The sequence below is a fragment of the Neoarius graeffei genome, chromosome 6, assembly GCF_027579695.1.
Source record: "Neoarius graeffei isolate fNeoGra1 chromosome 6, fNeoGra1.pri, whole genome shotgun sequence".
Lineage (NCBI taxonomy): Eukaryota > Metazoa > Chordata > Actinopteri > Siluriformes > Ariidae > Neoarius > Neoarius graeffei.
The window spans coordinates 77,160,958-77,172,813 of NC_083574.1; the positions used below are offsets into that span (position 1 = coordinate 77,160,958).

General features: G+C 40.2%; 1 protein-coding gene and 1 long non-coding RNA gene across 2 annotated transcripts; one reads left to right on the forward strand and one right to left on the reverse strand.

The window, feature by feature from the left end:
- Positions 1-4,550: 4,550 nt before the first annotated feature.
- LOC132888326 (uncharacterized) lies at positions 4,551-9,429 on the forward strand. The gene is made up of 6 exons (XM_060924387.1): positions 4,551-4,613; positions 5,594-6,258; positions 6,826-6,871; positions 7,435-7,526; positions 7,637-7,747; positions 9,423-9,429. Exons 1-6 carry the CDS (start codon positions 4,551-4,553, stop codon positions 9,427-9,429), a joined length of 984 nt encoding a protein of 327 aa, XP_060780370.1.
- A 724-nt stretch (positions 9,430-10,153) lies between these two features.
- Positions 10,154-11,166, reverse strand: LOC132887525 (uncharacterized). The gene is made up of 4 exons (XR_009654850.1): positions 11,109-11,166; positions 10,888-11,016; positions 10,292-10,432; positions 10,154-10,196 (listed from the first exon to the last, which is right to left on the reverse strand). It is a non-coding gene; the product is annotated as an uncharacterized LOC132887525 (long non-coding RNA).
- Positions 11,167-11,856: the final 690 nt, after the last annotated feature.

Below are 11,856 nucleotides of genomic sequence, written 5' to 3' on the forward strand. Positions count from 1 at the left end.
AAAATCAGCTCTAAACTGCATTATATTGGATTATAGGTTGTTATTGGTTGTTGGGTACATGGATATTTAATACATTACTCTGATGAAAACATCCATCCATCCATTATCTGTAGCCACTTATCCTGTTATACAGGGTCGCAGGCAAATTGGAGCCTATCCCAGCTGACTATGGGTGAGAGTCGGGGTACACCCTGGACAAATCGCCAGGTTATCACAGGGCTGACATTGATGAAAACATATGGAGATGAAAATTACCGTATATCATCTATATGTCTGTCATACCATGCCTCCAGTAATAACATTGGCCCCTTTAACTTCACGAGTTTCCATTTTATATAAGAAATGTTTCATTTTTAAATAAGCACCCTCATATTATCTCACATATATAATTCTGTTCAAACATCACCAGTGTAGAGAAAAAGTAGAGCATAGTGAGGAATCACGATGTATGTGTCCATATAGAATACAATAAAATCTCAATTTAACTGAAATGGTGCAAAGCATGAATCACAAAGGCTCTTCTATCCATCCATCCATCCATCCATCCATCCATCCATTCATCCATCCATCCATCCATCCATTATCTGTAGCCGCTGATCCTGTTCTACAGGGTCGCAGGCAAGCTGGAGCCTATCCCAGCTGACTATGGGCAAGAGGCAGGGTACACCCTGGACAAGTCACCAGGTCATCGCAGGGCTGACACATAGACACAAACAACCATTCACACTCACATTCACACCTACGGTCAATTTAGAGCCACCAATTAACCTAACCTGCATGTCTTTGAACTGTGGGGGAAACCAGAGCACCCGGAGGAAACCCAGGCAGACACATGGAGAACATGCAAACTCCACACAGAAAGGCCCTCGCCGGCCATGGGGCTTGAACCCAGGACCTTCTTGCTGTGAGGCAACAGTGCTAACAAAGGCTCTTCTACAATACCAGAAAATAACCCACTTTAGAAAGTGGGTTCTCAAGCATTCTAATAATTTTATTCTTCCCTCCACTCAAATTATTTTCTTTCAATACTATTTCTGATTCACCAGGACCCATCACTTCATACTGGGAATTAGCACTAAAATGAGATTTAGGGTATAAACCAACAACATTTCATTTCTCAAACAAATGTTTTATGAAGAATATATGTGTCAGAGTGCAGGCATGAATGGATGTATGTGCAGAAGAGGGTGGGGAAGAAGACTGTAGATGAAGCCAAAATGAGAGACAGGAAACAAGCGAGGGTCAGGCAATCACACTGTATACAGGGTCACCAGTGTATATAGCAATGAAAGCCCTATTGATACAACCCCAAATCCAAAAAGGTTGGGACACTGTGTAAAACATAAATAAAAACAGAATATGAAAATTTACAAATCATGAAAATCCTATGTGTAATTGAAAATAGTACAAAGACAGCATATCACATGGTGAAACTGAGAATGTTTGTTTGTTTGTTTGTTTGTTTGTTTGTTTGTTTGTTTGTTTGTTTGTTTGAAAAAATATATGCTCATTTTGAATTTGATGTCAGCAACATGTTTCAGAAAAGTTGGGAGAGGGGCAACAAAAGACTGAAAAAGTTGTGTAATGCTAATAAAACATAAGTTGTCTAATTGACAACAGGTCAGTAAAATGACTGGGTATAAAAAGCACATCCCAGAGAGGCTGAGTCTCTCAGAAGTAAAGATGGGGAGGGGTTCATTGCTCTGTGAAAGACTGCATGGGTAAACAGTGCAACAATTTAAGAATAGTAGTCCTCAATATAAAATTACAAAGAATTTGGGGGTCAGATCATCTATGGTTCATAATATCATTGAAAGATTCAGAGAATCTGGAGAAATCTGTGTATACAAGAGACAAGGCTGAAAACTGATATTGGATGTCTGTCATCTTCAGGCCTTCAGGCAACACTGCATTAAAAGCAGACATGTGTCTATTGTGGAAATCACTGTATGGGCTCAAGAACACTTCAGAAAACTATCGTCTGTGAAAACAGTTCATTACAGCATCTACAAATGCAAATTAAAACCATATATAAACAATATCCAGAAACACTGCCACCTTTGGGCAGCACGGTGGTGTAGTGGTTAGCGCTGTCGCCTCACAGCAAGAAGGTCCAGGTTCGAGCCCCGTGGCCAGCGAGGGCCTTTCTGTGTGGAGTTTGCATGTTCTCCCCATGTCCACGTGAGTTTCCTCTGGGTGCTCCGGTTTCCCCCACAGTCCAAAGACATGCAGGTTAGGTTAATTGCTGACTCTAAATTGACCGGAGGTGTGAATGTGAGTGTGAATGGTTGTCTGTGTCTATGTGTCAGCCCTGTGATGACCTGGCGACTTGTCCAGGGTGTACCCCGCCTTTCGCCCATAGTCAGTTGGGATAGGCTCCAGCTTGCCTGCTACCCTGTAGAAGGATAAAGCGGCTAGAGATGAGATGAGACTGCCACCTTCTCTGGGCTCAAGCTCTTTTATGATGGATTGAGGTGAAGTGGAAAATTGTTCCAAGGCTGATAAATCAAAATTAGAAATTATTTTTAGAAATCATGGACACCATGTCCTCCAGGTTAAAGAGGAGAAGGACCATCTGGCTTGTTCTCAGTGCATAGTTCAAAAGCCAGCATCTGTGATGGTATGAGGATGCATTAGTACACATGACATGGGTAGCTTGTATATCTAGGAAGGCATTATTAATGCTGAATGATATATAAAAGTTTCAGAGCAACATGCTGCCATCCAGACAAAATCTTCCCTTACAGAAAAACCACACGAACTTCACATGTGATTTCTCACATGTGAAATATGTGGAAAATGTGTTTTGCACATGGGGAACATGTTATTTGCACATGGGAAACATGTGATTTTGGCCCAATTTTATGTGAATCACATGTGGAAATGTTTTACACATGTGGTAACGTTTTCCACATGTGCTCTACATGGTAACATGTTACAAAATCTGATACCATGTATTCCACATGTGGTTTTGCACATGGGAAACATGTTATTTGCACATGGGAAACATGTGGTTTTGACCCAATTTTATGTGAATCACATGTGGGAATGTTTTACATATGTAGTAATATGCTTTCCACATGTGCTCTACATGGTAACACGTTACAAAATCTGATACCATGTATTCCACATGTGGTAACGTGATCACATGTGAAATACATGGGAAATTCATGTGTTTTTTTTTTCTGTAAGGGTTGTTCAAGGAAGGCCTCCTTCTCTCAGCAAGACAATGCCAAACCACTTTCTGCAGATATTAAAACTGCATGGCTCCATAATAAAAGGGTCCAGGTGCTAAATTGGCCTGCCTGCAGTCCAGACCTGTCTTCCATTTAAAAATTGCTATATAGCCCAAAATATGACAAAAGAGACCCCAAACTGTTGAGCAACTGAAATTATACATCAGGCAAGAATGGGACAGCATTTCTTTTTCAAAACTACAGCAACTGGTCTCTTCAATTCCCAAACATTTACAGAGTGCTGTTAAAAGTAAAGGTGATGCAGTACAGTGGTAAACATGCCCCTATCCCAACTTTTTTGAAACGTGTTGACATCAAATTGAAAATAAGCATATATTTTTTTCAAAAATAAATAATAAATAAATACAATTTCTCAGTTTCAACATTCGATATGTTGTCTTTGTACTATTTTAACCCTTTGATGCAAAACATGGGTCAAAAGTGACCCGACTGAGTTTTATCTTCTATATCTTTGCAATAAATTAATCCCATCATTCAGTATTCAAGGTATTCCTCAATTAACTTGTTTTTGATCATCATACATCCTTATTCTATTTTTTCCTTTCTTACTTTTTGAATAAAAACCCTTTTTGTATCACTACCCTTCTAATGCACAACATGGGTCAAAAACAACCTGCATTCATTTTCCAGGTTATTTCATGTATGGCTGAGTGTTTCTATGATATACTTTTGAAATAAATTCATTTTGTCATTTACTTTTCCAAATATGCAGTAAATATCTTGTTTTTGTTTAGCACAAATCATCATTTTTATTTTTCCTTTCTTAAGTTATGAACAAGCACAGCTTTTGTAATTCTACATCAAGTTTACACACATGGGTCAGAAATGACCCGCATGCATTTACTACAGCGTATGAAGGTAGGATAGTGCCATATATCCGAAGAAGAGCAGACTATGATTTGCACTTGTAAAACCCGTAATTCACAACTTGTGAATGCGCATCTCAGAGTTTGTAAGTGTAACTTCAGATCCACACATCTGCAAAAAGCAAACTGCAAGCATATTTCACAACTTGTGAAAGCGCATCTTTGAATTTGCACTTGTAACTTCAGATCTGCAAAGCTGCACAACAGGATTTGCATGTGCAGGTTCCTATTTGCTCGCTCAGTTGCGTCATCCTTCTCACGTGATTTTTGGCACAATTCACTCGGATGGAGATTTGAAGGAAACGATTTGCGCGCAGAGACCAGGAATGCCTGTTCTACCACTTTTGTCCAGGAGGTGGCAGTGTGGTTATTGGCCATGCAAAGTCGTATATAGGGATAATATCTCAATAAACGGCTCTGTGTGGCCATGAATCTTGGTCTGGCACCACGGCGCCACGAAAGCATGGAGGGAAGAGGTGTTCAACAACGTGTAAGTAACATTATGGTTTAAATGTCTTATAGTTAACTAACTCTGTAATATACACGGTTAGTGAAATTATCCTATTTGAGGTAATGTGCACGTAAAAGCAGCCTTGAAGAATGAGGTAATTAGGCTATCTTGACAGGCTAAGTTGGCTAACTATATTGTAATACACGTGTAGTAACATTTACAGTTAGCGAAATTATCCTAATAGAGGAACTTTGCGAGCGATACAGCTTGAAGAGTATAAGTAGTTATCTTGAGAAGCTACGTTAGCTAACTGTATATAGTAGGCTAACGTTTCACAGCAGTGGCGAGCTGACCATCGGGACCACTCCTGGTGGCCTGACAGTTAGCCTGATTTAAACAGTCAACTTCACCAGCAATAATATAGTAAGCAATTAAACACACCTATGACAATGGGCAACATTGGATTGTGGTATATTAAAACGCGCTGCCTGTCTTTGGGCTGCACAGAGTATCCGCCTCCACTGAGAGAGGAGAGGAGCAGTATTATTTTTTCCTGAGTGCTGCAGTGACTATTGGCGGCTTTCCCTCCTGTTTTTCAGGAAAAAAATGATATTCAAACAGAGAACTTAATTGACATAAGGAGAGACCATTTTTAAATCTATTTTGTACATCATTTTCCCCTAGACATATAAACATGTTTATACGACTATGGTTTTTCAATATTTTCTCCGCTGTCCATGATTTGTCAGTCAATAGTTATTTGGCTACCGGTACTTTACTACTGTTATTGTTACCATTCATAAGCGCATTGATATGGAACGGTGATTACTTTTTTGGGGACTACTTCAAAGGTAGGCCATTTATACGACGTTAATGGCCACCCCATCAGCCAATCAAGGAAGAGAATCCCATTGTTAAGGGAGATAAAAGTGCAGTAACTGATGCAGAACCTATGTATGTTTGCTAAGTGCCTTTCATGTATAGTACAATAACAATGGAAAATTGTCTTTTATTTACAGGCACTGTTGCGTCATGTCCTTCAAAGACTGCTTACACGCCTGGAACATGTCCTGCAACAGCCACACCTGGACATGGACTTCATGCAGTTTGTATGTTGTCAGGAGAGAGTTTTTCTCAGTGCCATAGCAGGTCAAGTCACTATTCCAGCAGAGGTAATTGCAGGAATAGATGAACTGGACCGTGCGATCAACACTGAGATTGATCAAGAAAAAGTAACAGCATTGAGTATGGAGCAAGGTGCAAGAGGGCGCCCAAAGACACTCATTTCTGACGAGCAAATAAGCAGCCTGTTGGAGTTGTCGTTCCCTGTACCGACAATTGCTGATTTACTTGGGGTGTCCATCAGAACAGTGCGTCGGCGGATGGAGGAGTTCAACCTTAGTGTTAGGGCCTCCTACAGCAACCTCTCAAATGAGCAGCTTGATGGGATTGTGTCTGAGATTAAAACCAGGATGCCACATGCAGGATACCGCATGATGAAAGGGGCATTGGAGGCAGAAGGACACAAAGTGCAGTGGGATCGTATCCGAGCATCACTGCATAGGGTGGACACCCTTGGTGTGTATTCCCGCATGATAAACCTTGGGTGTGTGGTGAGACGGAGCTACTTTGTTCCGAGCCCAAGGTTTCTCATGCACATTGACACCAATCACAAACTGATCAGGTTAGTTTTTTTTTTGTTTAATCATGCCTGATGTTTAATTAAAAGTGGTGATATTCACAACCACCGAACTAAAGGAGTTTACATAACTGTGTGGAAGATAGTCAAAGGAGTTAAGTTGTCAGCAACTGGACTTCTTGTTGGAGCTTGAAGACCGTTCACCTTTTATCCCAAAGGCTTTTTCAGTTCTGGCCTGATGTTTGAAAACCAGGAATTATATCTCTGGATCACTGGAGGTGTGAACCACACCCCTCATTTCCATGACAAAGGGTCATGAGTTACCCATCAAGGTGTGAATTGGAGTGAGAGTCGTTGGGGTCACATGATCCAGAGAATGATAGTTCTGACAATTCTGATAATAATTCTGACCACAACAACCATAACTCCTGGTATCCAAACATCAGGCCAGAACTGAAGAAGCCTTTGGGATAAAAGGTGAAACAACAATGAGAATCTACACAGACATCTGTGTGGAAGATATTTTTATTTTTGTATGCAGGCGAAGTTATGTGATGTATAGAGTTAATTCGACAGTTTGTCTTTTAAACATGCCTCTCTTTTAATACACAGGTACAACATGGTCATATTTGGGGGTATTGATGGATATTCACGCAAGGTAAAACAACTTGCTGTATGTCCAGATTTTCATCACTGTCCTTTCAGCTGTCTGGCTACTTGTTGCACTACATCCGACAGTTGTCGGTAAATATCTGTGCTTTACTGTGATATGGTGCTGTGGTGGTTAAAAGGTGATTGTTTGGCGGTGAGATGAGAAGATGGCAGGTTGTTTTGGTTTGTGGAATGATTTTGATTTATACTAAACAAAACAATCTAAAATTGACACTGGAAGGGTAACACACACTTACTTCCCCCGTCCTGTTACCCCTAGCCCTGAAAGTTAATTTTATTACCCGATGCTCATTGTGGACGTTGCAGTGAAGAAGAGATTTGTTTTTTGTCTTGCTGGTTAGTTGGTTAAACTTTACTAACTTTTTAATATGCTGATGGTTAAAAACCAACCCCCCTCTCGAACCACACCCAGGTGATATGGGAAAAGGCAAGACAGCAGGTCTGCAACAGTAGCAAGAGGCCTGTTGCACAAATCAATCAATCAATCAAGGATAAGTGTCAAAGCTAGGCATGGCAAAATCTCATTAGTGAATTGATGTTTCTGTGCAGATCATGTACCTGGGGGCTGCCCCCAATAACCTAGCCTCAACCACCCTGGGCTTCTTCATGGCAGCAGTGGAGCAGTTTGGCTTTCCATTAAGGTAATGCTTTTTTGGTAAATAAACATTGAAACAGATATGACTGAATAGATACCAATGTTGTGAAAAGTTGGAAAATATGAATACAACTAATTGGTGAATTTCTCTCTTAGGGTACGGGGAGACCATGGCGTGGAAAACGTTGACGTGGCTTGTTTGATGTTTTCAGTCCGAGGCACTGGGAAAGGCAGCTTCATAGCAGGGAAGAGTGTGCACAATCAGCGGTAAGTTCTAAGATAACTTTCAAACGCAGTCTCTTTAGTTAAATGCACTAAATGTAAATATACCTATGCAATGATTGAAATTCTTGTCATTGTCTTTGCTTATCAATAATAAACTTGCTTTGCAGTTGATTTAGAAGTGGATCAGGATTTAAACTGATTTAATGCTACGCTGCCAGTTTATAACATAAATGGGAAACACTGGTGTAACATATTATGTAATGTGCAAGAGGCACACGTGTACTTTTGAAAGTTCAGAACTAATAACTTATTGGGCCTAATGTAACTCATTAGAACTGGTATGATATAATAATACACCAATAATGCACCAACATGACCTCCTTTAACCAACTGATAAAGAATTCAACAAGAGATGGAAATATTTCAGTGACAAGCCTTTTCATACAGATCATTTGTGACACTGAGTTGGTCTTGTCAATGTGTTATGTACTCCTAGCATAGAGTGGCTGTGGTGAGATGTATGGTCAGTGACAAGTGCCTACTACAACACCCTCCATTCCCTCGAGGATGATGGTCTTCTGGACATTTCGGATAGTGTGCACCTCTTCTGCTGTCACTACACCTTCCTTCCTCGCCTACAAGCCAGCTTGAACACTTTCACTGAAGGTTGGGACAATCATGCTTTGAGTACTGAAGGGAATCTGACTCCAAACCAGATGTGGCATCTTGGTCTTGTGTGGAATCCAGTAGCAGAACCAGAGGGTACAGAGGTATGTTAATCATTTTGTAGCTATAAGGTGCTCAAAGGAGTTAAGTTGTAAGCAACTGGACTTCTTGTTGGAGCTTGAAGTTTCACCTTTTATCCAAAAGGCTTCTTCAGTTCTGGCCTGATGTTTGAAAACCAGGAGTTATATCTCTGGATCACTGGAGGTGTAAACCACACCCCTCATTCCATGACAAAGGGTCACATAAGTCACCCGTCAAGGTGTGAATTGGAGTGAGATATAACTCCTGGTTTCCAACATCAGGCCAGAACTGAAGAAGCCTTTTGGATAAAAGGTGAAATGTCTTCAAGCTCCAACAAGAAGTCCAGTTGCTTACAACTTAACTCCTTTGACTACCATGACCTGGATGAATGAGAATCTACACAGACAGCTATAAGGTGCAATTTGCCATTCTGGCAAATGGATTTTTGTATTGTTCCACAGTCAAATGATGACACTCCTTTCTGTGCTCTTGAGACTGAAATAATGTACTGTTCTAAACCAGTTTCCAACATAAAGATTTTTTTAGATTGGAGAAGAAGACTGCACCTTTTTAAAATATACATTTTATCCCAAGATAGTGAACAAGTGTTTCACATGGGATCATGACTTTGTTTTAATATCACTTTCAGGTGCTAAACATTCCCCTGCTTGACTGGGAAAGCAGTGGACTGAGAACAGATCCAAACCCTGGGGTTACTGTGCCTTCAATTGCTTGCCCTTTGAGCAGTGCACAAATGGAGGAGTTGAAACAAAGGGTCAATCCAACGGCTCCATCTTTGTCCTTTGGCACAGACCAGTACCTGGCAACTCTGCAAGTGGTGCAGAATATGATTGCAAGTTAAAATATTGTAGTTACCAAAATGTTAATGTCCACTTTTGTTACTTAAATAAATAAACATGCTGATGTTTTACAGTGCTTTAATGTTTTTTTTCCCTTCTTCACTTTTTAGATGTTGACACACTTAACAGGCAGTGCTTCTACAAAGACAAAAACAGTCATTCCAGAGAACCTAAACCTTAAAAAAATTGAATGAAATTACATGAAAGGTTGCATATACTGTAGAAAGTCAATCAAAATAAATTTATACCTGTGTCACTTGTTATATGAGCCCAAATCCAGTGTTGTTTGTTTTGATGCACGCCTCTAGGTCCTTTTGAAACTGCCTGAAATCAGTGTAATGAGTGGGAAGACGGAGTGTTTCAAAACAAGTTGCTGCTCTTGGGTACTTTGATGAAGTCATCGCGACAATGAGTTCACGGGGCAAGACCTCCCATCCAGTCCAAAAATGCAGCAGTTCTTTCCGGTCATTGCTGGATGCTGCAGGTGAAAGACCAGATGTCTGTTGACCATACTTTACAAAATGATGGATTCTTGAACAAATTGAAGTTGGGTGGTCTCTGTTTACATCCATGTCCAGTCATAATCAGTATTAGCTGCAGCATGTATATGGATGGTATAAGATACTAATACTAAGACACTTAATACTGATTATGAGTGGACATGGACGTAAACCGAGAACAGTCAGACATTAACTGACACAGCATGTTTACATGATAAAGTAAAATATAGAAAATATTCTTTAGACGTTACAAATAACTGGTCACCTACCATTCTCAATAAATTCACGAAGGTATCCTGTTATGCGACTTGTAGTTTCGACTGGACATTCATCTTCAGAGTTGTCATCTGTAGCACTGGGCCAGGTAATTACACGTAGAATGGCCTTGAAACATTTTCAGAAGGTTAGAGTTAGATGTGAGATCACTCACAGTTCCCCTTAAAGGCTATGCACTTGGCACTTAAGCATTTTTGTTTTACCTCTGAAGTCAATGAGGCATCCTTCTCCCTTGGAAAAATTAAGGGTACCACATCAGGTTTTTCTGTCATGAGATGCCAGAGATGAGTCTCTTTTAGACCCTTGCGCAGTTGCTTCACTTGTCTGGTGGTGCGTCCAATGACCTTTAAAAATGAGAAATATTTTTATGTTAGGAATGCAGTGTCCTTGGTCCATGGATAACGTCTTGTATAAAATAAGGTTCCAGGAATTAGCTATCGACATGGCCATGAAACGGAACATCACTTAATAAATGCTGTTGCTAAATGCTGTGATTGTGAATAATTTTATTTTTTCCATTAAAAACCCATATGAAACACACATTTAATATAGAATTGAAATCCTGAAAATTAATTTATATTTTATACATGTTAACAGGACTAATGTTGGTTAAAAATAAACTCATTATCTGTTATGGCAGTCTTTTTATGTGGACAGATTTCTCCCCAAGGAACCCTAACGGGAAAAAATCTGTAATTGAGGCAAAGTGTTAAATGCCTAGACTAAGTGCACATTGAATCTTTTGCTCCATCTACAGTACTGCTCTCTAGTAATACAGTAACTGCAAAGTAAGACTCACAGAATGAAGAAGCATTTTTTCACATAACCATCTTCGGTTATTTTCAGTTACTCTGGGAAGGTCCCATGCAAAGGCCAAATTCTGAACACGCGCTTTCTCTTGTTCTGATAGCTCTGATGTTCCATCAAGCTGTAAAAACAGAAACAATGCAAGCATGACATTTGGAAAATGTTCACCGTTTTGGACAATGCAAGGCCAACAGTTATTTCAACTCAACACACCAAAGTGATTGTTTCACGAATGTCGACATCTGGGCAGTCCTTTATGGTTACAGTTGCCACGTCAGGGCTTCCGCCAAGGAGGACGTGTAGTATTGCCTGGCTCATTCCCACAAAACCTGGGCCACCATGGAGAAAACTATGTCCCAGCATCCTTCCGGCCATCTGGAAAAGGTCGCTGTCAACGAGCAGTGATGATGACGAAGGAACCAAGTAGTCTGGCTCACCCTCAAAAAGCTGAGTGATATTGGCATTTCCTGCATTCAAAATGACAAATATACCAACCTTAACAGATGAACATTCTGTTCATTGAATACAATTCTTAAAAAAAAAAATGCACAGAATAAAATTATATTCACCACAGTTCAAAGAAAAGCCTGATCTCAGCTTTTGCATGGAGAAGAAGAAACGGGTCACCCCCTCTCCAATAGCAGTGTCCCCTAGGATGGACATGAGAAGTGTTCAATTCAATTCAATAGAGCACATAATTTTTAAGTTTGTGTAATTCTTAATTTCACTAACCGTGTATATTACAGAGTTAGTTAACTATAAGACATTTAAACCATAATGTTACTTACACGTTGCTGAACACCTCTTCCCTCCATGCTTTCGTGGCACCGTGTCGCAGACCAAGATTCATGGCCACAGAGCCGTTTATTGAGATATTATCCCTATATACGACTTTGCATGGCCAATAACCACACTGTCACCTCCTGGACAAAAGTGGTAGAACAGGCATTCCTGGTCTCTG

What these genes read in the sequence shown, in the direction of transcription:
- LOC132888326 (XM_060924387.1), top strand. Translation starts at nt 4,551, where the DNA reads ATGAATCTTGGTCTGGCACCACGGCGCCACGAAAGCATGGAGGGAAGA. An exon ending in TTGATGGATATTCACGCAAG is followed by an intron (nt 6,872 to 7,434) that starts GTAAAACAACTT and finishes GTTTCTGTGCAG; the next exon opens with ATCATGTACCTGGGGGCTGC. An exon ending in CAGTTTGGCTTTCCATTAAG is followed by an intron (nt 7,527 to 7,636) that starts GTAATGCTTTTT and finishes TTTCTCTCTTAG; the next exon opens with GGTACGGGGAGACCATGGCG.